The sequence below is a fragment of the Oryctolagus cuniculus genome, chromosome 9 (assembly GCF_964237555.1).
Source record: "Oryctolagus cuniculus chromosome 9, mOryCun1.1, whole genome shotgun sequence".
Lineage (NCBI taxonomy): Eukaryota > Metazoa > Chordata > Mammalia > Lagomorpha > Leporidae > Oryctolagus > Oryctolagus cuniculus.
This window is the reverse complement of record NC_091440.1, coordinates 118,573,652-118,601,101: the sequence shown is the minus strand read 5'-3', so window position 1 is coordinate 118,601,101 and position 27,450 is coordinate 118,573,652. Positions and strand designations below refer to the sequence as shown.

Here is a 27,450-nt window from a genome sequence, read left to right as displayed (position 1 = left end):
TGGATTTCTTCATTAATATTTATTTGGTGGTTCTTAGTATATTTGTATAACAGGCTCTATAGAATTACCACAGTATTAACAATCAGAGCTGGAAAGAAGTCAATCTTCAGTGAGACTTACTTAAATTTTAAAAGTCTATTATCAATTTTAGGGAGAAATATTGTGTGTGTGTGTGTGTGTGTGTGTGTGTTCTCTCCCCAAAGTTACATGATGATGGAGTAGAACTCATAGTAGCTAATCAGGTAAACTGGTAAACCAAATCTCTGGGAAGAGGGGGATTTTTAATGGTTGTCAATTTTTGTAGTGTAAAAATTCCTATTATATTACCAATGTTCTGTCACTAAACACTAAATTGAGAATAGGTGTGCATGCTCATCATGCCCAACTCAATAGGAACTGGCTCCAGCACTCAATTATCCTTGTCCATATTGAACTATGTCAGAGGGTGCAGCAGGGATGGCCCAATGATTCACTGCTGGCATAGTAAAATTTAATCATTGACAGGTGGGTGCCCTGGTCACATAAGAACCATGAGAACTGTTGAAATGTTTGCAGAAAACTTAGAATTACCTTGAAATAATAATTCGCTATCAAAATACTAATGCAATGTCTTATTTTGTTTTAATGCAGAGTGTGTGAAGGAAGTACGCTCTTTCATGTGGGTATATGTGCTAGTAGGAAATATTATACGTGGAGTGGGTGAAACTCCCATTATGCCATTGGGTATTTCCTATATAGAAGATTTTGCCAAATCTGAAAACTCTCCTTTATACATTGGTAAGTTTGAAAATCTGCCCTAGTATACCAAGTATACCAGTATACCAAGTTCCATTAGGGTAGAAATTAGTTATTTGTTTGAACTTTTAGTGAATTCCAGAATGATGTACAGTATGCCTTGGCATAACAGTTTGGTGAGTGGAGCAATTATATGCTAACTCCAAAGAGATGACTTTGTTACATCTGCCTTTTGCTATTAGAGATATAGCTATTCTTATGTCCCCAAGAGTTCTGTTTGATTTCTCCATTTCCTTGACAGCACTATATCCAATCTGGTAAAATATTTACCACGGTTTTCTTTAAAATAAACCTTATATTCAAAATCTTTCTTACTATTTTAATTATTACTATTTTTTTTGCTCAGGTTTTCATTAATTCACCTCTATGTGAAATATTCAATAATTCTTTCTTGGTCATTTTATCGTTGGTATTTTTATCAGTTTCTTAATTCTTATAGTGTAACTTTTCTCAAATGTTGTTTTAATCATGATTACCGTGTTCATGACATATACTGTTTCCTTATTATATATTATCTCTTTTTTAGAAAAGTTTTTTTTGTGTGTTTTAATCTATTTGATGACAGTGTGACACACACACACACACACACACAAAGACTGAGAGAAGGAGAGAGGGAGAGGGAAAGGTAGAGGCAGATGAGAGGGATTGAGGGGAGAGAGGGAAGGGGGAAGAGAGAGAGAGAGAATGAATGGGAATGATCTTCTGTCTATTGCTTACTCTCCAAATGGCCAGACCAGGGCTGGGTCAGCCCAAAGCAAGGAGCCTCAAACTCCATATGGATCTCCTATTTGAGTCACAGGAGCCCAACCACTTGAGCCATCATCTGCTGCCTACCGAGATGCACGAGCAAGAAGTTAAAGCAGAGTAGCCAGGCCTTGAACTGGCATTCTGCTAGGGGATGCAGGCATTGCAAGTGTTGGCTTAACCTGCTACACTACAGCGTCTACTTCTAAATCTGATCTCTTTACTCATGGCTCATGGCTCTTCACCTAACTGATCTATTTAGTCTCCTATATGATTTCCTGTTACCACAATCTCTCTATATTAGTCCCTGTGACAGTGAAGGTTCTCCATTCTGGTCACAATTACTTTTCTTCATACTTTGGTTATGTTTCTTAAACTTTTTAAAAATCCATGCATATCACCTGCACAACAGCCAGCTTGAGATTCACATTTTCTGTTGTCTTCTGTTGTTTTCTATATTCCTAATTTATCATAAGTAGCCTTTTATGTTCTTGAGATATTCCATCAGTAGTTGACATAAATTCATAACTTTGAGTTGAGGGCCATTTTGCTATGAATATAGACATAACTTTTAAAAGCTAGACAAATCAAAGAGAGAGAAAATAGCAGATTAATACATAATCAAGGTGGATTAAAACACAGTATTTATGAAATATTACCCCAAATAACTTTTGGCACATTTTGGTAACACACTGACTTTTTAAAAATAATCCTTTTCAGTGTTTTTTTGTTTGGTATCTTCAAATCCTTTCCTACATTTATATTGAAAAGTTGCAAGTACTTTCCTACAATAAATCAACAAATATCTTTTGATGGTATGTATTTCTTTACTCACAAATGCTGGGAGATATACACAATATATAAAAGTACTATGATAACTATATATTAAGATGAATAAGTTATTATCTTCTACAAAGTTTTAGATAACTAATTACAGGATTATAAATAATATATATACATAGTATGCATTGTGTGTATGTATACATTTACAAATAACTATAAATATAGCATACAAATAGCTGTAAATCAAATAGCTACACATAAAAAAACAATTGTTTAGGAGAGAATAGAAAAGTTGGTTTGAAAATCATTCATACAAAGACAATAAGTGAGAACAAGAAGGAGAAACACATTGCCATAGGAGGACATTCTTCTGCGTAACAGGTAGCATAGCAGAAAGAACTATCATGGAAGGAATAGTAATAGAAGAAAGTGAACCAATAAATGAATAGGTCTGTGAAAGTCTTGGGGTGTATGTTGAAAAAAGGAGTTAGACACAGAACCTGAAGTTTTAGAAGATCAGATTAAGAGGACACTGGCGTTGTGACAAAGAGATCGCTGGTGCCACATGGTAGTATAAGTATTTTGAGGAGCATGTGAAGGGGTTGTAGTGAAGTGAATGAGAGATGAGGAAGTCCATGGAGAGCATAAGAAAGGAAAGAAAAGCAGAGTAGATTTGAGATATTGCAGCAATCACTGGGTGGGAGGAGATGAAACAGGCACCAGGGAGGGAGTGCCGAGCAGAGCACTGCCTCAGAGGAGCAGGAAGAGGCTGGCAACAAGAAGTCCTGTGTATTTAGCTTTGGCTAACCCACAGAGCTGAGGAGGAGGAGAAAACAAAGTTTGAAGTGAAGGAGAGGAAAACTGAAGAGGCTTATTTTCAGTGAGCCATGAGGGCTCAAACAGACTGAACTGTAGACAAGTCATGAGATAGTTGGTAACGAAGTTTCAGGGAATACGAATTCTAGTGATGGAAATGAGAAATAAGAATGCGGAGTTTAGGAAAGGAGTTCTGGGGTGGGAGGTTAGCTCAGTGGTTAATATACCCGTGTCTCCCATGGGAGCACCTGGGTTCAATTCCTAGCTCTGGTTTCCGATTCCAGCTTCCTGCTAATGAGCACCCTGAAGGCAGTGCTGATGGTTCAAATATTTGGCTTTCTGGCACTGATGTGGAAGATTTGGATGTATCATAATAAAGAGGACAGAGACAGACAGAAGGTTCAAGTTAGAGATTTGAGAGTGGAGCTTCTCTGGGGATTGGGTAGCAGGAAATTCCTCATCACATGCACTAGAATTCCTCAAGAAACATGACCATGGAAAGCACCAAAAGCACCTTGCTCAATATCATGATTTTGCTAAAACCACAACCCTAGCTGAGAATGCCTATGCCGTTACAGCAAATCTTTACCCATAATCCAGCATGAGAAGGAATCTGGAGGCTTAGAAACCATAGTTTTACATTGTTAGGATTGTTTTTATTCAATATTTACAGAAACAAACACTAGTTACATAAAACAAGCTTAATTTTCTTAGAAATTGAACGCCTAATTCAAAAGTAACCCAATCCTCAGACTTTCCATGGAACTAGAACTCTTCATGTGGGCATATATCTATGCTGCAAATTTTTAATTTTTGTTTACTTTTAGGAATTATAGAAACAGGAGCTGTTATAGGTCCTTTGATTGGACTTTTGTTAGCGTCATTCTGTGCAAACGTTTATGTGGACACTGGCTCTGTCAACACAGGTAATTCAATAAATGTCAGATGATGTCTAGAGTGTGTCAGGCATTCCAGGTATGCAATCACATTAATCACTGCCTTATTTGACCATCAGTTGGGCAAGTTGTCTCCACTTGAAAAGCACACAAACTGAAATAGAGGTGTTTAAATAACTTCCCAAGTACTTCAAGCTACTAAGCAGTAGAGCAAGATAGAATCCTGACCTTCTGACTCTAAACCCAGGGCTCTTTCTACTGCAATCATATTTCTTGGTTCTAAACATTTAAGTACACAGGTTTTGGTTTCTTTTAACCACGCATTCATTAGGAAACAATGAAATAGACTTCGAGTTATTTTAAAAATATCTATTTTTGAATTCCTTAAAGGATAGGATAATCAGACTAATTTATTGTTGGAGAATATTTTAACACTATATACTATCATAAAAGCTTTATGAATGAATTATATAAAAATTCATACGTGGATAAAACCTAAGGATTATAATTTTAGTAAGTTTTTTACTTCATATAGGAAATAATGATACAAGCTAATAAAAATGTATGCATTTCTTTGCAGATGATCTGACCATAACTCCCACTGATACTCGCTGGGTTGGTGCTTGGTGGTTTGGCTTTTTGATTTGTGCAGGAGTGAATGTGCTCACTGCCATCCCTTTTTTCTTTTTGCCCAAAACACTTCCAAAGGAAGGACTAGAGGATAATCCTGACATCATTAAAAGTAGCAAAGAAGAGAAGCAAACAGAAGATGTCAAGAAGCAACAGCGTGGAATCACTAAAGGCAAATATGACTATTTTGAATACCATATAACTTTCTTTATGTTTTATCTAACTCTGTCTGTATTTGAGTCTAACATTATAAAAGTTATGCTGTGTTAAGATAATTTGTCGGGGCCAGTGCAGTGGCATACGGGGGAAAGCCGCTGTCTCAGTAGCAGCATTCCACATGGTGCCGGTTTGAGTCCTGGCTGCACCACTTCTTTCTTTTTTTTTTTTAATTTTTTTTTTAATTTGACAGACAGAGTTATACAGTGAGAGAGAGGCAGACAGAGAGAAAGGTCTTCCTTCCATTGGTTCACTCTCCTAATGGCTGCTACGGCCGGTGCTGCGCCGATCCGAAGCCAGGAGCCAGGTGCTTCTTCCTGGTCTCCATGCGGGTGCAGGGGCCAAGCACTGGGCCATCCTCCACTGCCTTCCCGGGCCACAGCAGAGAGCTGGACTGGAAGAGGAGCAACTGGGACTAGAATCCAGTGCCCATATAGGGTGCTGGCACTGCAGGTGGAGGATTAACCAAGTGAGCCACGGTGCCAGCCCATATTTTTTTTTTCTCCACTTCTGATCCAGCTCTCTGCTGTGGCCTGGGAAAGTAGTAGAATGTGGCCCAAGCCCTTGGGCTCCAGCACCTGTGTGGGAGACCCAGAGGAAGCTCCTGGCTCCTGGCTTCCGATCTGCAGAGCTCTGGTTGTTGCGGCCATCTAGGGAGTGAACCAGTGGATGGAAGACCTCCCTGCCTCCCTCTCTCCCTCTCTCCCTCTCTCCTCTCTCTCTCCCCATCCCCCCCCAAGCTCTGCCTTTGAAGTAAATAAATCAATCTTTAAAAAAAAAATAAGTTGTCATCAACACTCAGTAGTGAATCATGTCCAACTAGTTTGATTCTCCCTGTGCTCTTAACTAGAAATAAATGATACAGTTTGGAGACTGGGTGACCTCAGATCAGCATTCATATAAAATTTTATGTCAGTCTGGACACTTAAATACTGAATGATTTGGTCATGTCTGTTTTCAAAACATTTATTTTACAAAAAATAGATTTTTTAGCTGGTTCTAATGAGCTTCTTGCCACATATCTATAAAAATATTAAAATACTTAAGTGTAATTTAAAAAATAAATGACTAAACCAAAGTTTATTAGGCAAGAAAAATGCATACCAATCCAGACAGGTAGTAAACACCAATATGTTTACTTACCTGTGTGCTTTCTGGAAGTTAAAGCAGGAAAAGAAAACATAATAAACGATACAACTCCAGAGAGAGAGAGAGAGAAATAGTGTGTTTCCATCCACTGGTTCAATCCTCAAATACTCAAAACAGCCAACAAGGGCTGGATCAGCATGGAGCCAGGAGCCAGGAATTCAATCCAGGTCTACCGCAGAGGCAGCAGAGACCTAGATACTGGAGCCATCACTGCCACCTCCTGGGGCGCATATTAGCAGGCAGCTGAAATTACAAACGGAGCTGAGACTCGAACCCAGGCTCAGATCTGGGATGCGGGCTCAGATCTGGGATGCGGGCATATTAATAGCTAAACCAAATGACCTCCCTGCCTATCCCCAGAATTTTTAGAGTATTTATTTAGAGGATAGGGAGGAAATCAGTTTCCTTATCTGTAAATGGGGATAAAAATTTGATTACTATATTAAGTTGATATGGGAAGGTGTAAGGAATTTGGGCACACCTTACTTTTATTGCTACTAGTATTAGTGGTTTTTTCCTATACTGCTATTTCTATTGCCACTCACAAATTATAATACTTATTTTCATATAATTTTTATTCACAATTATGAATTCACTAAAATCATAACTGAATGTAATATAGTGCTTATCAGATCATTTAACAGCTCATAAAGAATCTTGCTAATTCTTAGCCGCATCATGATTACCTGAACCACTCTTCTCACAGGGCTGATACGGATGCACAGATGATGTGGACACAGAGTACTACATGCTGTCTGCAAGATCAGTTTTCAAAACTAGGAAAGAGTTTAGCTGATTCTAAGATATATAGAAAAATAAATGTGAACTACTGACACTCATCTGTGGGGACAGGGATGTGGGTTTAAAAGTTCCAGAGGGAGACATTTGGTGCAACAACAAAGACACTGCTTAGGATACTCGTATCTCATATGAGAGTGTCTGGGTTCGACTTCCGGCTCCACTTCTGATTCCAGCTTCCAGCTGTTGCATACCCTGGGAGGCAGCAGTGATGGCTCTAATAGTTAGGTCCCTGCCACAAATGTAGGAGTGTCAGATTGAGTTAGAAACCCCTGGCTTTGGTTTGTTCCTGACTGTTACCTGAATCTGAGGAGTAAACCAGCGGATGGCAGATCTTCCGGTGTCCCTTCTATCTCAGTCTCTCTGCTTTTCAAAAAGATAAAAATCCCAAAGAACTCTAACCACAACTCTGTCCCCTGCATGGACTTGATTCATGAAAAGGACTTCTACAGTGAGAATTCATTTGGTTGCATTAAGCTACACTTTCTTCTCTTCTAGATTATTAATTTGTTGCTACTCTGATTGAGAATGCATTTTAGGCACTTTATTAAGCCACCCAGCATAGTACAACAGAAGGAAATCAAGGTGGAGAACATGACAAACAGAAAAGTGAAAAGAAAGCACAAGAGAGAATTTGAGCTCAGATGGCTACCATGGGACTCAGCACACATGGGAAAGTACAAAAGTTTGGCTCTGAGCTTTTCAAACAGGGAAAAGTTTTGATTCAATGACTGACAGGATCCTTTGCATGTCCCAAATGAATGGGCATCTCTGGAGTGGGACCAGGGATTGGTGTTTTATAAAATATCTGCAGCTGGTTCTAATGAGCTTCTTGTTAGATCTTTAGCAGAATCTCCAAAACTATTGTTCTCAAGAAGAAGAAAAATTCCTGGCCTTTGAGAAAATTTATATATATAATCATTGAGCAGTGGTCATATCAATATCTGAACACAAACCTTGCTCATCCATTTCCGTCCAGATTTAGAACACAGAATCAGCATCTTTCCTGTCAGAATCTCTAGTGAAGAGGGAGAAATTACCAGAAGGAAAAACAAAGGGGCAAAATGAAATCATGTGGACACAAACTCCATTTTGGTCTCTTTATAGTTTTGCTTTGGAACACACAAAATGCAAATCCAAGCCAAGTTAGTCTCACACTCCTTATTCTTTCCTTTCAGATTTTTTACCCTTCATGAAAAGTCTCTCCTGCAATCCAGTTTACATGCTTTTCATAGTTTTAAGTGTGATGGAGTTCAATGCATTTGTTAATATGTTCTCCTTCATGCCGAAATACATGGAGCAACAATATGGAAAATCAACTTCAGAAGCCATCTTTTTAATTGGTATGTCTGCTTTTCATTGCACCAGGAGCACAGTCCTACCCTCTGCCTCTTGAACTGGTGACAGTGTGACAATGATTTAGAAAATTTCTAATTTCTAGTGTATTTCTGCCTCTGGTGTATTTTTTGCCTACACTCTTCAGGGAAATCAAGTGTAGGGAAAAGCAGCCAGAAATATCCTGACTTTTTGTCTTCTGCTTTCTCTCCAGTCACAATGCAAATTCATTATGTTGGAAATCTTGGGGAATGCAAAAATCAGGCACAATTTTCAGATAGGCAACCCATTAATTAAAAAGGAATACAGAGGTAACTCTTCACGGTTCTGTATTCCTTTCTCAGATTTTACTTTTTGGGCTCCAGTTCATGGGTTCCGAGTTTCTCAGTTCCCGGTCCCCCTGGTGGTTTCTGTGGTTTCTGCAGCCACATACATCCTGCTTTTCCTATGACCACACTAACCACAACTGTTCTATACTACCGTGCTCCTGCGTTTGGTTTGGTTTGTTTCTGCAATCCTTTCACCAGTTGGAAAAGCCAATATACCAAGCTAACTGTACCCAGTTATGCAGATTGCTTGAGGGAGATTCCGGTACCCGGGAACCCCATTAGACAGATTAAATCAGAATCTACCAGATGGGACTCCGGAATGGATTTTTAAGCAGCTATCCCAAGACCTTGACTTAGTGAATCAGTTGCTGGCTTTATTCAAATGCAACCTAGATCTGCCTTTTTTCTTTTTCTTTTTTTCTTGGTAGAGTTTGAGAAAACAAGACTCTGGTCAGGAGTAGCAAGATTAAAAATGTGAATGCCATTGACAGCAAAAAGCTCAGCAGAGGGACCGCCTGAAGGTTTTGAGCTGAATCAAATTCTTGACACCTAGAGTGAGAATAAAGAACACACACACACACACACACACACACCTCTATCCTACAGAAGAAGCAACAAATTACTGGTGAACTTTGTCTTGACATTCCTACCTGGGTCCTATGGAAAGAGATCTTCATCCTGATCCCTGCCTACTGGAATGTATAACCTACTGCGATTAATTACATGAATGATAATAGTGACAGCCTTCAAAAGTATACTTCAGCAATATGAGGCATTTCAGAATCTCCCTGTATGCAATGTGTAACTGAGATTAACATTAAAACAACCTCCTTTACTGTGTGTAGGACCTAAATAGTTGCTTATGTAAGATGTAAGATATGTATGGCTTAGGTAAGACATATTAGATAAAATATGTTAACATATCTATTCTTTTGCTAAGCCACTTTGTGAATCATATTTTAATTGCATTTTATAGGTATTTATAACTTACCTCCAATATGTTTTGGATATATAGCTGGTGGTTTACTTATGAAGAAATTCAAGATTACTGTCAAACAAGCTGCCCATATAGGATTCTGGTTAACTTTATCTGAGTATTTATTATACTTTTTATGTTTTCTCATGACCTGTGATAATTCTTCAGTTGCTGGCTTAACTACCTCTTATGAAGGGTATGTTTTTTTCTAATAAATGTCATATAGTTTCAACAAGCAGTTAATAGTATATTTTATCTATTGGTTATACATGCTCAGATTATTTGCTTATTGGAGTTATGGCACTGATCTATGGTCTTTCTGTATTTTTCCTCCATTTCTCATTTGTAACTCAATTTACCCATGTTCAAAGCTTATTAAAGAGGTTGAGAACATATCAGAGGGTGAGTTCATGATTTTATGTATGTGTGTATGTGTGTGTGTGTGTGTTTGCATGTGTGTATGTAATTGTCTTTGTGATATTCTAGTGGACCTTAAAGATTCTATAAAGTAAAAAGCTATAGTTTTTGGCCACTAGGATATGTTATCCACATGTTTAATACTGCCATAAATAGATCATATTAAGAGTTTACTATGGGGCGGGCACCGCGGCTCAATAGGCTAATCCTCCACCTAGCGGCGCCGGCACACCAGGTTCTAGTCCTGGTCAGGGCTCCGGATTCTGTCCCGGTTGCCCCTCTTCCAGGCCAGCTCTCTGCTGTGGCCAGGGAGTGCAGAGGAGGATGGCCCAAGTCCTTGGGCCCTGCACCCCCTGGGAGACCAGGATAAGTACCTGGCTCCTGCCATCGGATCAGCGCGGTGTGCCAGCCGCAGCGCACCAGCCGTGGTGGCCATTGGAGGGTGAACCACTGGCAAAAGGAAGACCTTTCTCTCTGCTTCTCTCTCTCTCACTATCCACTCTCCCTGTCAAAAAAAAAAAAAAAAAAAAAGAGTTTACTATGAGATCTCAATAGTCTTTGTTTTACCATAACTGACTCTTAGTACATGATAAACATGTAAATTCATACACAGTATTTCATTTGTATAGATGTGTCCAAAATATGGAACAGTTTTAAATTTTGTATTTTTGAGCATCATTTGGGTTTACAGAAAGATTTTTCATAGTGATTTAAAAAGTTTTAAAAATGCGTTATAGAGCATATTTAGATGATCAAATTGTTAGTTAAAATGAAATAAAGGACATTCTAAGATATAACTTTGAGATCATTGGGACTTACAAGACTGTAATAATTTCTGATTTGAGCCTTACAAATTCCATTTAAGACAGACGTAATTATTTCTATTTGACAGATGAAGAAATTGAGGTTCAGAGACAAAGGGAGTTCATGCTGAACTTCTTCAACCATATCAATATGGAAACATGAATTTTAAAGTTGGAGAGAAGCTTATAGATTGTCTCCCTGTCCATTCATGCTGTTTCCCAAAGAGAATGTGTGGAGAGCCACAGTGAACTAGTCACATGGTTAGGACTTGAATTCAGTCGCTAGCTTCCCTCCCGTGCTTTTTGAATAGTATCATGAGAGCTGGGTTACTTTTATTGCTGGAAGACCACGTGTGTTTACTCAGAGTTTTGTTTCTAGCTACATGTGCTGTCTATTTTATAAAAGGAACTTGGAGATTCTTGGAGATTTGGATGCTGAAATTAGCTCTCTTGTTATTTTCCACAGATGGATCAATCATGGCAATTAGTTTCCACCCTTAATCTTGTAGTTCTTCGAAATACATCATTGCCAGAGCGGCTATTTGGTCACCAAAGCAGCTCTTAAACCAGAGCTGTAGACAAGAAACCATGCACTGCTAGTTGGAAGATTTCTGTTTTTATTTTGGGGGTGGCAAGGAAATGTAATTTGGGACTGAGATTAAAAAAAGCTTGAATATTTTTCAATATTCACGGTGCTATTTTAAATCATTTCAGAATTCCAAAAGATTTATATGTGGGAAATAACATCTTTGCTGACTGTAATAAGGATTGCAACTGCCCAGCTACAATTTGGGACCCTGTGTGTGGAGACAATGGCTTGTCATACATGTCAGCCTGCCTTGCTGGCTGTGAGTCATCCATCGGAACAGGAATCAACATGGTAACATATCCTACTGCTTGTATTCTCTGTCACTCCCCTATCCCAGGTTGACTGAGATACAACAAAGTCCTGAGTATTTCATATGTGCCATGTGATGATTTGATGTATGTGTACATTATGAAGTGATTACCACAAATTAATTTTGTTGGTGCCCTGCCTTGGCACTTTCCAAACAAGAACTGGATTTGATAAAAGTAAAATTAGTCTTTCCTCAAAACCAGATGAGCTGTTTTGTGGGCAACATGTTAAGATTTATATGCTCAATTCATGATTTTTATTTCCTAGGTCATATGTAAAACCTTCATGATGTTTGAGCATTGACCAGTATTTAAAACCAGTTTAGATTATTATGCAAATAGCCTCAGTTAAAAATACCCTGGAGTCAAATCTTTTTATCATTGAGATAAAATTAGTGGTTTTAATCTCAATTATCCAGCAAATTACTTTGCTATTTATTTTATTTCTCCTGTGCACATTCTGTACTTTTCATATTTTTCAAATTCTGATACTACTGTAAAATGATAGAATTGGGCCTATTTTCTTATTTTTAAAATATCATACTATTTATAATATTGGCTGGTGATCAAAGTAAAATTTAAACTCTGATTTGTAGGAGGACCTGGAAACATACAACAATTCAAAAAGGGTTGCTTCATTTTCAACATGAACTATATTTCTGGAACAGTTTATTTGTAGGCATATATTTCAACTGAGCACACTGCAACAGGTTTTGTCGTACTTTTGTTGTCACAAAACAGTATGTGTTTAAAAGCAGTGTACTTTTTGATAGTGGAGCTTTCACAAATTTGCTCCATATTCTTAGAAAAAAATACAGTTTTGGGGAAACACATTTTTATGTTTTGTTTTATCCTATAATCCTGACAGACAAAATAAAGACTGGGCATAGAAACAAGCATTTGGCTCAGTAGTTAAGCTACTGAGGGGGATGCCCACACTGTAAGAACTAGATTCGAGTCCTGGCACCCCTAGCATGTGCAGCTTCCTTTCGATGTGTACTATGCGAGGCAGCAGACGCTGGTTCAAATACATGTGTACGTTTCACCCATGTGGGAGACCTGGGTTGAGTTGCAGGTCCCTGGCTTCAGCCAGGCCCAGCCCTGGTTGGTGTGGATATTTGGGGAGTGAACCAGCAGGTGGAAGACTGCTCCCTGTCTTTCTGCCTCTCTCTGTCCCTATGTTTTTCAAACTAAATTTTAAAAGTTTAAAAAACAGAAGAAAAGGAATCAGCAGTTTCCATCTTGATCAACTGGCTATCTACAATATTGTTGAGATTTGGGTTCAAGAGTTTCCACCCTTGAATAAGATGATGTATTATTTTTTGGCAGGTATTTGAAAATTGTAGCTGCATTCAACCACCAGGAAATTTCTCTGCAGTCCTTGGTCTGTGTAAGAAAGGACATGAGTGCTCCATGATGCTCCAGTACTTTTTAATCGTGTCAGCCATTAGCAGTTTCATTTATTCCTTAGCTGCCATACCTGGGTATATGGTCCTCCTGAGGTACAAGATTTATTTTCTTTATTTAGATTTCTTTCTGGTCACTTATTGAGGAAACTTTGCTAGGAAAGCTACTTGGAGCTCAGAGTATCTAAGAACTAACTCAGTGTCCTGATGCATGAGAGGACTTCACCAAGGTCATGAAAAAATGGGATTCAAAGACAATATGAATTTCCCATTTTTCATGAACATTTAGAAGAACCTTCAAACCCTTCATTAAGGCTTTTGCACTGAGCACCACTGAAATTTACAAAATTTTAGCCGGCAACATAAATGCTCATGTGTGGGCATTTTCCTCCCTATCTCCTTTATTAGCGTTAACTGAGTGGATCTCTCCTATGTAACACAAGAGACAGACTTACAGTTAGTGCAAGCCATGCACAGCAGTCACATGTAAGTTATGCATGCCAATGCAATTTGCTTGCATGGCACAATTATCTTTCCCTGTTGTCACCTTTCTTTTAACTTTTTCCATAGTATCAGCACCTGCGAGGTCCATAGAGTAGTACTTATCATGTCTGCTTTACACGGTATCATCTATAAATGAAATCCTAAATTTTTTTTTGTACTGAAATCCAACAATTTTCTTAAGGCTTGTGTGTTTAGGGGTGTGTATGTGTGCATGTGTGTGTAAAGTCATATCTAGAAAATGTGGTTTTTAAAATAAAAACATTCTTGATTTCTAAAAATAATGTCTTACATTTTATCCTACAAGACATAAATACCTTTTATCTTGAGCTCCCTTCTACTAGTTTATTCCTCAAATGCCTACTACAGATGGAGTCAGTCCCAGGCTAGGAGCTAGGAGATGGTAATATAATTCACATCTCCCATGTGGGTGACAGGAACCCAGTTATTTGAGCCGTCCCTTCTGCATCCCAGAGCCTACTCAAGATTCAGAACCAAGAAATGAATTCAGGCACTCTGATGTGAGACTCGGGCATGTTAACCATTAGACAAACAATCAATCCTCAAGTCTGTGTTTATACGTGGTACAAAAGATAGATACCCAGTGTTCTTTTTCTCCATATAATGATGTTTTTCTAATACCATAGCCTATATAATAGAACTTTTCCTCATTGCTTTGTGATATCATCTTCATCACATCCAGGTTTTTGTTTCAGAGTTACTCTGTTCCACAGATCTGTTTGTTTTCTCTCACACAGTGTTACACTGATTCTTGTACTTGGGCCTTGCAGATGTTAGCATCTATTTCAAGTGTAGTAACTCCACACTCACCCACCCCATTATCTTTACTCTTTCTTGATTCTTTTCTTTCCAAATTGGTTTATGTCTCCATGGATCTTTTATTGACATATGAATTTTGATTGATTTTGCGTGGATTCCATAGAATGATTGGAGAAAATCTGACACCAAATATTTTGTTAAATTTTCCTGTGTATCCTTGACTAATGTTTTGAAGTTTTTCCATAAAGCTGATATATCTTTGGTTGCTTCCTAGGTTTTTTATATATATATATATATGTGTGTGTGTGTGTGAGTGTGTGTATGTATACATATATACATATATAAATACATACAAACATATGTAAGTATATATACAAAATATATCCACATATATAAGTATATATACATATATAAATATATATACACACATATAGTAGACATATATATAAATACATATATACACACATATATAAGTATACATGTATTTATCTGGGCTGTCTTCAAAAAGTTCATGGAAAATGCATACCTTAAAAAACTATGTATGATTTAACTTTTTTAAGTATATGAAAGAAATGGTTTATTGATGTCAATTATCTCCTCCTCATTTATAAGAAGATCACACTACTATAAAAATTATCTATGGATTTGAGGTGGAGGATTTCAAAATTTTTTGTACCAAAATAATCTCAAGCTTTTAATTCCTTTTTTTGTCGATTTTTTAAAGTTTCCTCTTTTATACTCTGAGAAAAACACTGTTTTTCTACTCTGATAGCAGATGTGTGGGGTTTTTTTCAACATCAACTAATTCATTACCAGTTGAGTTCAATTCTGGCACTATCCTCTTGGAGTTAGTATGATATCCCACACATTAAGAGCTCAGTCCCATAAGACAGTCCCTACTTCAGATGCCAGACACAAGTCCAGATCCTCTGGACTTCTGACCTCCTGGCTATAAACTGGGGTTCCTCTACTTAACTAAGTTGTCAGAACTCGTGGAAATATTATACTTACCTTTACTGGATTATTATGAAGGACAACATGCAATCCAGGTCCTGCGCATGGGGCTTCTGTCCTCATGGACTTGGAGATTCCCCTTCCAGTGGGGGATCTTTCAACAACCAGAAGTCCATTGAATCTCCTGAAAGAGATTTTGTAGAGCTTAGTCTCCAGCATTCCCCTTCAATGTATACTAGCATATGTATACATTTGTGATTGTAAATTAATCTGTATTAGTTGTACATATAGTTAAAGTTATATTTGTATTGACTGCACATATATTTGTGCTTGTAAATGGTGCCATTTGGTAGTATTATCTAATGCATATGTGTATGTGTGTGCCATTTTCTTTTATTTTTATAATTATATAAGTGATAATTACATATTACACTAAATTAAAGCTTCAATTTAAAATAACAATAAAATTATATATATAAGTGTAATTATAAAATCTTATGCCATTTTGTATGGATATATATATATATATACAGATGTACATATGTGCATATTTGTGCTGGCATTTTCTCATATTTTCCAGTTGATTTTTGGTGGCTTAGAGAAATGTTGACTTTTTAAAACTTGTATTTTACCCAGCATTCTTTTTAATTTGTTCCAATAATTTGCTTAGTTTGTTATTTTTTCTATGTAGATTTTTATATACTAATATGAAGAGTTTATTTCTTCTAAACATTATACATCTTAAACTTTAGAATTTTTCTTATAGCATTAACTATGATCTCCAACAACTATATTAAACAATAGTGTGATAGCAAATATTCTGTTTTTTTCTAAGCATAATGAAAATCATATGAAATTTGTCTTTATTATGCTTGTTTTAGATTTTAATATATAAATTTCATCTACTAAGTTCTTAATAATAAATATATATATGGCACTTTATAAGATATTTTTCTTCATCTAGGATACACACATTAATTTTTAAAAAAAGATTTATTATTTGTTTTGTTGTTGTTGTTTATTTGAAATGCAGAGTGATAGAGAGAGAGGGACAGAGACAGAGACAGATCTTTCCCCAATGGTTCATTTAATAAATGCTCATATCACCTGGAGGTGGGCAAGGCTGAAGCAGAGCCCAGAACTCCTTCTAGGTCTCACATATGGGCAGCAGGGACCCAAGAGCCTGGGCCATTATCTCCTGCCCTCTCAGGCACATTAGCAGGGAGCTGGATGGGAAGCGGAGTAGCTGGGATACAGATCAACTCTCCCTTAAGGCTAGATGCATCCCAAGTGGTGACCTAAGCAGTGGCACTAAAACCCCTTCGCTTATATACAATTTTGCTATTCAAGAATGCAGCTTGGTGAAATAAACTGATTGATATATATTCTTACAGATATATTGGTTTATTTGAAAGGCAAAGTTACAGGGAGAGAGGGCAAGACAGAGAAAGAGCAAAACCTCCATCTGTTGCTTACTCCCAAATGGTTGCAATGACCAGGCTGAAGCCAGGAGCCAGGAGTTTCTTCCAGGTCTCCCATGTGGGTGCAGGGGCCCAAGTATCTGGGCCTTTAGCAGGAAGCTGGATAGGAAGTGGAGCAGGCATTGGCAGATTAACCCATTAAGCCACTACACTGGCCTCTAAGTGATTGACATTTTGGTATTGAACTCTATTTGAATACCTGAGAAAATACCACTTATTCACAACATATTTTATACATGATTTTGTTCATGTAAATATTTTATTTAAAATAGCTATATTTATGTTGATAAGAAAATACATTACTTTCTACTTTGAATAACTCTAGGCCCCCAAAATGAATTGGTAAATATTTATTTTTTTGATTTCTCTAATTACATTGTTATATACTTTTATATTAAATATCTGTTTGTTGAAAATTTGTAAATTCACCCATAAATTTATTTGTATTTTGGATTTATTTGGATATTGTGATTTAATTGTTATTATTGTTAATTATTTTCATTTACTTAGTGTTATTGTCTATTCACGCTTTCTGTTTCTGCTTATACATGTTGCTTACATGTTAGTCTATAGGTATTTATAATATTTTTATCATTCTCATATTCTCTTATGAATCTAAAGGTGTTTTCCCTTTTTTATTCTGTATTTCATTTGAATTTTTCTTTTTTGATCAATGTCACAGGAAGATTGTCTATCTGTCATTTTTTCAAACATTATTTATTTGAGAGTTAAAGAGAGGCACACATACACAGAGAGAGAGAGAAAGAGGGAGAGAGGGAGAGAGGGGGAGAGGGAGAGAGGGAGAGGGAGAGAGAGAGAGAAAGAGGGAGAGGGAGAGGTAGGGGGGATAGAGAGATCTTTCATCTGCTGACTCACCCTCTAGATGGCTGTAATGGCTGGGACTGGGCCAGGTAGAAGTCAGGAGCCAAGAGCTTTTTCTAGGTCTCCCACATGGGTGGCAGGGCTTCAGGCACTTGGGCCATCTTCTGCTGCTTTTTCCAATTCATCTACTACAAATCCAGCTTTCTACTAATGATCACTCTAGGAGGTAGCAGGTGATGGCTCAAGTACATGGGTCCCTGTCACCCATGTGGGGCACCTGGATGGAGTTCTAGAATCCTGGCTTTGGCCTGACTTAGCACTGGTTGTTGCAGGTGTTTGGTGAATGAACCAGTGGATGGAAGATCTCTCCATGTCTCTGCCTTTGAAATAAATGATAAGGAAGGAAGGAAGGTAGGAAGAAAGGATGGATCAGTTTTAGGTTCTGTTAATCTTTATAACATGGATTTCTGATTTTCATCCTGTGCTTTTTTTTCTCCTTTTGGGCTTGCTCTATTGTTCTTTGGTCAACTATTTAACACTTAGATTGCTTTTTTATTTTGAGCATTGTGCTTTTATTATTATCAGGACCTAATATTTAATTCTTTCAGTATTTTCTTTTACAGAATTTTGTGTATTATAATTGCAAAACTGGTTTCTTCTGGCTTATAGCATACCTGTTATATTTGTTTCCATCTCTTTTTCTCCAATCTTCAATCTCTTCATAAACAAGTTACTAGATCTGATTTTTTAAAGCCAGGAGTGGTGAGTTTAATCTATTTACATTTATTATAATTATTGAGAACTATTATTATACCTTTTATTTTTAAAATTCCCATTGTGTACACTGGATTATTTCCCTTGCTACTTTGAAAGCTATACTTTTAAGAGGGCCAGTGTTGTGGTGCAGTGGGTTAACACCCTGGCCTGAAGTGCTGGCATCCCATATGGATGCCAGTTTTAGTCCTGGCTGCTCCTTATCTGATCCAGCTCTCTGCTATGGCCTGGGAAAGCTGTAGAAGATGGCCCAAGTCCTTGGGCCCTTGCACCCATGTGGGAGGCCTGGAAGAAGCTCCTGGCTCCTGGCTTCAGATCAGCACAGCTCCAGCCATTGTGGCCAGTTGGGGAGTGAACCATCAGATGGACTTCTCTCTCTGCCTCTCCTCTCTCTCTGTAACTCTGACTTTCAACTAAATAAATAAATCTTTTTTAAAAAAGGAAAGCTACACTTTTAAAATAATTAACCTGTTGTTGAAGTTCTTAACTACATTTATGTTATTAAAAATATTTCAGTAGTAATATATATTCCCTAATAAGACAAGTATTTAATGACAAGTAATGCTCTGTTTGTGTCTCTTCTCTCCTCCTCATCTCTTGTCAAGATCATATTAGAGGGTTTAGCACATGAATATTTTTATAGATATATCTGTTCTCTAGAACTGTGAATATTCCTAGAACTGTGAATATTCCTACCATGATGATGGAAGGATGCTTGTTTGCCATTTTTGAAGAAATACTTTATTAATTTCTGTCAGAATTTTCTTACTCTTTTTAAAGATTTATTTGTTTACTTGAAAAGCAGATTATGGAGAAAGAGAAGGAGATACAAAGTTTGGGGGAAGTTCTTGCATCTGCTGGTTCACTCCCCAGATGGCTGGAAGAGTGGCAAGGCTGGGCCAGACAGAAGCCAGGAGCCTGGAGCTGCATCTTGGTCTCCCACAGGGGTGCAAAGGCCCAAACACTTGGGCCATCTTCCACTGCTTTCCCAGGAACATTAACAGGGGGCTAGATTTGAAGCAGAGCAAAAGGGACTTAAACCACTGCCCATACTGGATGCCAGCACTACAGGTGATGGCTTAACCTGTGACACCACAGCACTGGCCTTCTGTCAGAATTTTCACCATAAAACATTCAATTTTCCTTTCTGATCCCTGGTTTCTAGAAATGGATGCTCTGATTAATATCAAGCAATAAAATATCTTGAACAGTTTGCTATTAATAAGAGCTATTAAAAGTTCATGTTTTTGTGAGATCATAAAATACTATGTTAAAGATAGGGAAGAAAGAATAATTCTTCAGCAAAACTTTAAATGCATTCTTTTCTGTATTCAAAGGTGACTACGAGGGTCATGCTAGGTTTCCTGGATTTTTTTCCTTTCTCAGTAAAATTACTAATGGTGTTTAACAAGTTCTCTGTCAGACGGTGTCTCGATCAACTGCGTCTCACTTTCTAAATTTGTAAATAAGTCCATCCAGGAAAGTACCTGTTCCAAGAAAATACCAATAAAATGCAGCTGTTTCTATGTATGGCAACCTTTTGAGAAGAAAGCTGCTTTCATTTTCCCAGCTTTCAATTAATCGAGGAGGTGGAAGGAACAGGGAGAGTTCACAGAGGAAAATTCCCAAGCGGGTTGCCATATGATGCTGGAATGAGTGAGACACCATTGTGGTTGGTATTTCCATTTATAGTTACATTCAGGCAAGAGTGACAAGATGAGAAGTTTTTGGAGAGAATGGAAGATTATCTTTGTAACTATTGAATTCTACCCCATCATTTAAAATGGTTTGCTTTGGCTTTTTTCTATCACTTTCTTCTGATTTTACCTATCCTTCTGACATTTATTTATGTGAAGTCCTAGTATTGCTTCATTTTGTGAATCTGGATATGACTAGAGCTGCATTGCTCTTGCTTTGAGCTGAACGGTCAATCATTAGAGTCTGGAACCACTGCCCTCAATAGGAGGGTATTGGAACAGAAACAGATTTTTTTGAAACATTTGTTCTTTACTGTCTGTCTGATAGAATATGAAAAGTGGTGAGTTAAAAACCAATAGCCAGACATGAGGTTCCTATGTGTCAGCTACAAGTTAGATAACCAAGACCTGGGTAAATTGTCTAAGGCTCAATGTGTGTTACTAGCATACAAATAGCCCTTTAAAGAAATAATGGTAGGTTTTAAATTTTTTCCATTTGTTTACAGATTTATTTGTCTTGTAGGTGTATCAGTTCTGAAGAGAAGTCTCTTGGTGTGGGGCTCCATGCATTTTGCACAAGAATATTTGGTAAAAATAGATATTTTTTCCAACATCACATCAGACCGGTATTAAATTAAGCAAATGAAATAATTGTTTAGCATAACAGTGTTGGAAAAATCCCTTCTGTTTGTAATGAGCACTTTGCAATCTGTATGAAAATGGCATGCTTAAAGAGATAGGCAGTTTCTCCTGTACTTCAAAGGCCCTATCTGATCCTAATCCTACTTTTTATCTATTAGAAGACTCATAAAGAAAACGAACAGGAAATGATTTGAGAATGTGTACTCAGTCTACTCCCCAAACGCTTAAGAAAACCTTTAAAGTGCAGAACCTTTAATTCAATATTTTACTCTATGAGTGATTTCCCATTTTATTCATCGGATTACTTAGCCTTTATAATTTGGAAACATTATGGTAAAAAACTGTAATTTCTAAAATACACTTTAGAGTATTAGAATTTTATCTTGATGAACTTTGTTGTACAAATAAGGAAAACTGAAATGTTTCCATTTGAAAGAATATATCTTAATTATTGCCATGTTGACGGTTTCTTCTGTCTGTCTGTAATTGTAGCTGGCATTCCTGCACCAATATATTTTGGAGCTTTGATTGACTCCACGTGCTTACAGTGGGGAACCCTGAAATGTGGTGAGCCGGGGGCATGCCGATTTTATGATTCCATTTACTTCAGGTAACGATAACCCTTCCTTAGAACCGCTTCTAAGCACAGATGGTACAGAAAATGGTACCATTCATTGCTAAGATTTCTTTGTCAGTGACAAGTACACCTTGGGCTCTGCTTTCAGATTAGACATGACACTAAGCCTCCACTCCTTACTCACCTGCTAGACTTTTGTTTCCCCATTTTCTCTCAAGTGCTTGATAAATGTAAGCAGGGCTGGCTTCCCTGTTTAGCCTTTCAGAGTTATTAAACTGTGAGCCAGCAGTACACCGCTGGAGGTACTGGGTGTATGCAAGCTACCTAACCAGAAGACATTGCTCTCCAGAGTTTCTTCCTTTCAACCTACATCTTTGCATCACCTTGCTAGTCTGAAGCCTCACTTCCTCTCACCCCCTGCCTCTGTTCTCCTGTGTACTTGTTGTCTTTTCACCAAATTTTGCTGAAGAAATACTATTCATGTCTCCTAATGCCTTATTTTCTATTAATTTAGATATGATTTTGTGCAAAACTCTTTTCTTTTGCTATCCTATTTTCTTTTAATAATTCGGACAATTAAATTTTGTTTAAATTGGGTAAGAAAATATTTCATTTACTGACAACAGTTTAGCATTGTTTAGAACCTTCAAAGATTTTTCTCTTTTTTTGAAAAGCCCATTTTACAAAACATTTATTATTCATTTTCATTTTATTTGCAAGGCAGAGTTGTAAGCAGAGAGAGAGAAAGATCTTTCATCTGCTGGTTCACTCCTCAATTGCCTGAACAGCTGGGGTGGGGTTCTGCTGAAGCCAGGAACCAGGAACTCAGTATGCAATTTACAAAATTAGTACAGTCTTAATACTCCTACTGGATGAGCTCAGCACATGAAAAGATCGTACGGTGATATAAATATACATGAAAACTCTACGTAAAATTAACAAATTGAATCTAATAATGTATAAAAATCACTAATGGAGTTTATTTTAGAAATGCAAGGATGGGCTGGCGCCGTGGCTCAATAGGCTAATCCTCCACCTAACGGCACTGGCACACCGGGTTCTAGTCCCAGTAGGGGCGCCGGATTCTTTCCCGGTTGCCCCTCTTCCAGGCCAGCTCTCTGTTGTGGCCCGGGAAGGCAGTGGAGGATGGCCCGAGTACTTGGGCCCTGCACCCCATGGGAGACCAGGATAAGTACCTGGCTCCTGCCATCGGATCAGCGCGGTGCGCCGGCCGCAGAGCTGGCCATTGGAGGGTGAACCAATGGCAAAGGAAGACCTTTCTCTCTGTCTCTCTCTCACTGTCCACTCTGCCTGTCAAAAAAAAAAAAAAAAAAAAAAAAGAAAGAAAAAGGAAATGCAAGGATGGATGAATATATAAAACAATCTACTGGTATAACACACCCTATGAATATAGGAAATGTGAAAAAACTAAATGCAGAAAAGTGATTCATAATAAAAAAAAAATTGAGTGGACTAAGAGTAGAGAAGAAAAGCTTCCTTAACCTGATGAAGGTCACTGAAAATGACACACAAGGTTTCTATCAGTTAATGGAGATTCTACAGAGGCACGCTTATCCAATACTGAAATAAATCTAACACCGTCAGCATTAAATTTAAGTTACAGGTTCTATTCAGTTCAGGCAGTCATAATAAAATCAATGACAAAGGATTAGAAAAAAAGGTAAATTTAGATTTTCTGCATGGAACCCTTCTCCAATTTTTTTAACAAAATTGGAATTAAAAGAGCTCAACAGAGCTATTTATGTAAGCTTGACATGTAAAACACTAGCTGTTCAGCGCGCCAGCCGCGGCGGCCATTGGAGGGTGAACCAACGGCAAAGGAAGACCTTTCTCTCTGTCTCTCTCTCTCTCACTGTCCACTCTGCCTGTCAAAAAAAAAACAAAAAACAAACAAACAAAAAAAACAAAAAAACACTAGCTGTTATTGTCCTTAAAGGAATAAAATGTCAATAAAGATATAAAAATTTGCTTGTACTAACAATATGGCCTATGTAAGATTTAATACGTTTAAATATTTTTTTTTAAACTAGATACATTTACCTCGGATTGCCAGCAGCTCTGCGGGGATTGAGCATTTTTCCAGCCATATGGATCCTGGTTCTTTTGCGGAACCGTCGGCTGCCCGGTGAAACTGCTCCTCCAGGAACTGAACTTGAGACTAAGGATACAGAGAAGCAAAATGAGTTGAAAGACGTCCACCAAAATTCCAAGATTTCAAATGATGATGAATTAAAAACTAAACTGTAATGTACTATTTGATCATCCCTCTCAGATTGGGAGAATGTACTGTACAACTTAGTTGTTTTAAAAATCAATAGAGGTACTACAGGTAACTTTTTCTTGTCTTTAAGAACCTCAAAAATGTTTTGTACTCATGATAAAAATGTTTGCTGATAGTATTTCTGAAATAACAAAATCGCATTTGAGATTTTGCCAAGGGGAAAATTTATTGCAGCCTCCTAACCAGAATTTTAGACCAGCTTCATGTTAATGTTAAAACAGCAATTCTCTCTTAACTCTCACAAAGTAAGGGTATATTTCCTATATCACCTTTCAAAATAGTTTGAAAATTTACTGTATAAAATTTACTTAAATCTTGAGTTTGTGCTTTGATATAGAGACACTCAGAAATGGAAATTTTCATTCTGTTTATATGAACACTTAAATATTTTATTCAAATTTATCACTTCTAACAGATGTTATCTTTTTCTGTGAGAACATCTACGTTATATTATTCTGTTTAGGAATTGTTCTTTGACTCTTCATCTTCATTCCTGACACATCTTTGAAACAGATGACTCAGTGATGTGCCATTTCTTGCTTTCAGCTGTCTCCCTTAATACTCATATCCTATGATTTGCTCATTTTGTCCAGAGAATTGAGTAATTAATCAGGTAATTAAAAATCTTGTAGAAAAGACTGTTGGAACTATTTTTTTTAAAGCAGTTCATATCTGTCAGTGATGTCATTCTGAAAAGTAAATGCTGAGTCTAGGAATAAAAGGACAATATTAGGAAAACAGTCTTTAGCAACTTGTTGTAGTTTCAGATGTTGTCAAAGGGTGACATTCCCACATTCAGGGGAAGACCCCATGGACCAATGTTTGTGACACCTCTTGGGGCCTAAGTTAGAACACAGATACTAATTTTCCACAAATCATCTTAAAGAATGAAAAAGTATTTGAAAACCATGAAATGGAGATGAATAGAATTCAAGGGGCACATTAAAAACTATTTTGTACCTTATGAGTGCAGTCACAGAAGGGAACGTTTTTAGTGGTACAAGAAAATGTACTGGTAATATAGGACTTCTCGTTTGAGAGTCCTATCCTAGAATGCTGTGAGAGACAGTGAACACCTGTTGTAGAAGGTCGCAGGAGAAGCAGATTTTTCCTGGTGTGTGTGATTTTCTTGGTGTGTATTTTTTCTTAGTGTGTAATTTCTTAGCAATTCTTCGTGGTGAAGAAATGCTCACTGATGAATCTCAGATTTTAGAGGATTTTGGTGATGGTGGACTGAGATCCAGAGATCACAGTGAATGTGCACATTTTGGGGAACAGGAATCTGAGACAAAAACTGAAGAGTAGAAGGCAAAGGGAAATCAGACTTAGGGAAAGCAGAAGGGAGCTGTAAGATGACATGGAACTCTGGGACTTGTAGGTGAATGACACACACAGGAACAAAGGACGTAATGAGATTAGTGTGAGTAAAGCTGTGACAGAACCAGGCAGGTGGGGACTGGGCTCCTCTGGGTCTCCTCTGTCACGGAGGCAAGCTGAGAAGCAGAACTGGTGGCCTTTTGCCACTCCTATTGATCGATTTGAGGTTATCAGAGGAAGCTGGGCCTTACTTTGCACATAGCTCACCCAGAGGCCCTGGCAGACATAGCTTTGGACTCATGCCTGAAGTTCTTTCTTACCACTCATGGGAGGGATGGCATTTGACTCTGGGAACAAACAGTTCTGTCTTGACTCTGCTCAGTGAGGGAGAAGCAGCCAGAGAAAGGGGTGTTGAGTGCTTTGGGTTCCCCCAGGATCTCTTCCGCTGGCACCCAAGAGGCCTAGAAAGATCAGTTCTTATTCTGGGAACTTTTACAGCTCTCATGCGGGAAGAGATGATGGCATGGCAGGCAGAGTTGGAGAACAGGATTGGGAGAACAGGTCATGAGAAGTCTAGGGTCATGAATTTTCTCATTTAATATTTTTGGGAGTCTGTAGTTAATGGAATTAGAATAACCAATTTTATAGAAATTTTGAAAGTTAACTTCAGAAAAAAAACACACAGAAAATTTAAAAAGAAATGCAAAAAGAAGGAAAAACCACCCCTCATGCATGCTGGCTAGCAGTTGTGTTTTAAAACTTGTTAAGTGAATATTAAATTGTATATGCATTTTTTTTAAAGATTTATTTATTTGTTCCAAAGTCAGAGTTACACAGAAAGAGGAGAGGCAGAGAGAGAGAGAGAGGTCTTCCATCCGATGGTTCACTCCCCAGATGGCCGCAATGGCTGGAGCTACGCCAGTCCGAAGCCAGGAGCCAGAATCTTCTTCCGGGTCTGCCATGCGGGTGCAGGGGCCCAAGAACTTGGGCCATCTTCTACTGCTTTCCCAGGCCATAGCAGAGAGCTGGATTGGAAGAGGAGCAGCCGGGACTAGAACCGGCACCCATATGGGATGCCAGTGCTTCAGGCCAGGGCGTTAACCCACTGTACCACAGGGCTGGTCCCTTGTATATGCATATTAACATTATGGAGTTCACCATCAGATCAATAAAAACTAGAACCAGGGGCTGGCATTGTGGCACAGCAGGTAAAGCTGCCACCTACAACGCTGGCATTCCATGTTTGTGCTGGTTTGTGTCCTGGCTGCTCCACTTCCAATCCAGTTCCCCGCTAATGGCTTGGGAAAAGCACTGGAAGATGGCTCTAGTGTTTGGGCCCCTGCCACCCATGTGGGAGACCCAGCTGCAGCTCTTGGGTTTGGCCTGGCCCAGCCCTGGACATTGCAGCCATTTGGGGAGTGAACCAGAGGATGAAATATATATCTCTGTGTCTGTCTCCCTCTCTCTTTCTCTCTCTCGCTCTTTCAAAGTAAATAAATAAATCTTAAAAAAAAAAAAAAAAAAAAAAAAAACTAGAATTGCTACTCAGTGGTTTCCTCTGGGACACTGGACTTACCATGAAGAGGATCAAAGAACAACGCATTTGTCTTTCTTTTCACACCTTCTGTGTTCTTTGGTTCTTTTTTTTTCACCTGTAAAAATAAAACACAATTAAAAATATTTTATAAAGGTTATATGTGAGTAAAAACAATAGTACTAAATAAGATAATGTAGTTCATAGAAGGGGAAGAAGACATGTTGAGGATTACCAACAGGTGTTTGTGGAACTACTGTTTTCTTATGTATTTGATTCTTGAGGATATGTGTGTTGGTGAGAGGGGTGAAAACTAGTACGTCATAAACCACAGAATTCGAGTAGAATGTAACCTGGTATCATTTTATTAGAGTGAATGAATATACCCAGCAAACAATTATAGATTACTAAATAAAAGTGCTTGGTAATTTCAACACTATGGGTATGTAGTAAGTTACTAACTGGAGTTTTTGGGATAAGCTTCTAATGCAAGTCTTGGTGAGAAATCATGGCTATGGATTAATGAGGACAAAGAAAAAACCCCACTCCTTATTGAATAACTAATAAAGTCAAATAACAGAATATCCCATTTGTTGTTGGCTGTGGTTAGAAATAACTGTCTAGGCCAATGAGATATTGGCTGGGGTTTCTTAATTGGGAAAGGGATTTCTTTCTGAAATAAATAGACAAAGCTTTCTGAGAGGACACATTGCCCATTTTCCTTTTCCCTGCCTGAACTGTGCATGTTTGACCTCAAGGAGTTAGGGGAGGGAGAGATGGAGGGAGGGAAGGAGAGTATTATGAATATTTTCTTGGAGTTGTACCTGTGGAATGCATATTGATAAGCAATATTTATTGATAATGATATATTCTCTTTATATTAATAAACAATAAAAAAGAATTCAAATTTGTAAGGCAAAGAAAAGAAAAAGATGTCAGTGACACGAGCATTCAGAAATCCTAAAAACTACACACAAAATAGCAAAAAATCAATAAGTTAATCTAAGCAAGTGGACTGGATAAAAGGGCAACATAGAAAATCAAGCATGGTCTTCATATTTCAGTAGCAGTTAGAATGC

At 37.9% G+C, this 27,450-nt stretch overlaps 2 protein-coding genes across 19 annotated transcripts in view; one reads left to right on the top strand and one right to left on the bottom strand.

Moving 5' to 3' along the window:
* IAPP (islet amyloid polypeptide) overlaps positions 1 to 15,604 on the bottom strand; it is a 74,269-nt gene extending 58,665 nt beyond the window's left edge. For 3 of the 4 annotated variants that reach the window (XM_051850854.2, XM_051850855.2, XM_051850856.2), the window contains exons 1-2: positions 15,283 to 15,604; positions 1,941 to 2,117 (exon numbers count right to left, since the gene is read on the bottom strand). The gene's annotated coding sequence lies outside the window, so the exon portion shown is untranslated. The remainder of the gene's footprint in view (positions 1 to 1,940; positions 2,118 to 15,282) is intronic. The other variant, XM_070049473.1, reaches the window with a different exon arrangement.
* SLCO1A2 (solute carrier organic anion transporter family member 1A2) overlaps positions 1 to 26,805 on the top strand; it is a 100,760-nt gene extending 73,955 nt beyond the window's left edge. For all 15 annotated transcript variants that reach the window (XM_008259561.4, XM_070049465.1, XM_051850843.2 and 12 more), the window contains 10 exons: positions 631 to 777; positions 3,966 to 4,064; positions 4,615 to 4,836; positions 8,006 to 8,170; positions 9,468 to 9,663; positions 11,402 to 11,567; positions 12,914 to 13,086; positions 20,523 to 20,587; positions 21,134 to 21,251; positions 23,270 to 26,805. In XM_008259561.4, coding sequence (XP_008257783.1) covers positions 631 to 777; positions 3,966 to 4,064; positions 4,615 to 4,836; positions 8,006 to 8,170; positions 9,468 to 9,663; positions 11,402 to 11,567; positions 12,914 to 13,086; positions 20,523 to 20,587; positions 21,134 to 21,251; positions 23,270 to 23,486 — 1,568 coding nt within the window. In that variant the 3' untranslated portion in view covers positions 23,487 to 26,805. The remainder of the gene's footprint in view (positions 1 to 630; positions 778 to 3,965; positions 4,065 to 4,614; positions 4,837 to 8,005; positions 8,171 to 9,467; positions 9,664 to 11,401; positions 11,568 to 12,913; positions 13,087 to 20,522; positions 20,588 to 21,133; positions 21,252 to 23,269) is intronic.
* The last annotated feature ends 645 nt before the right edge of the window (positions 26,806 to 27,450 follow it).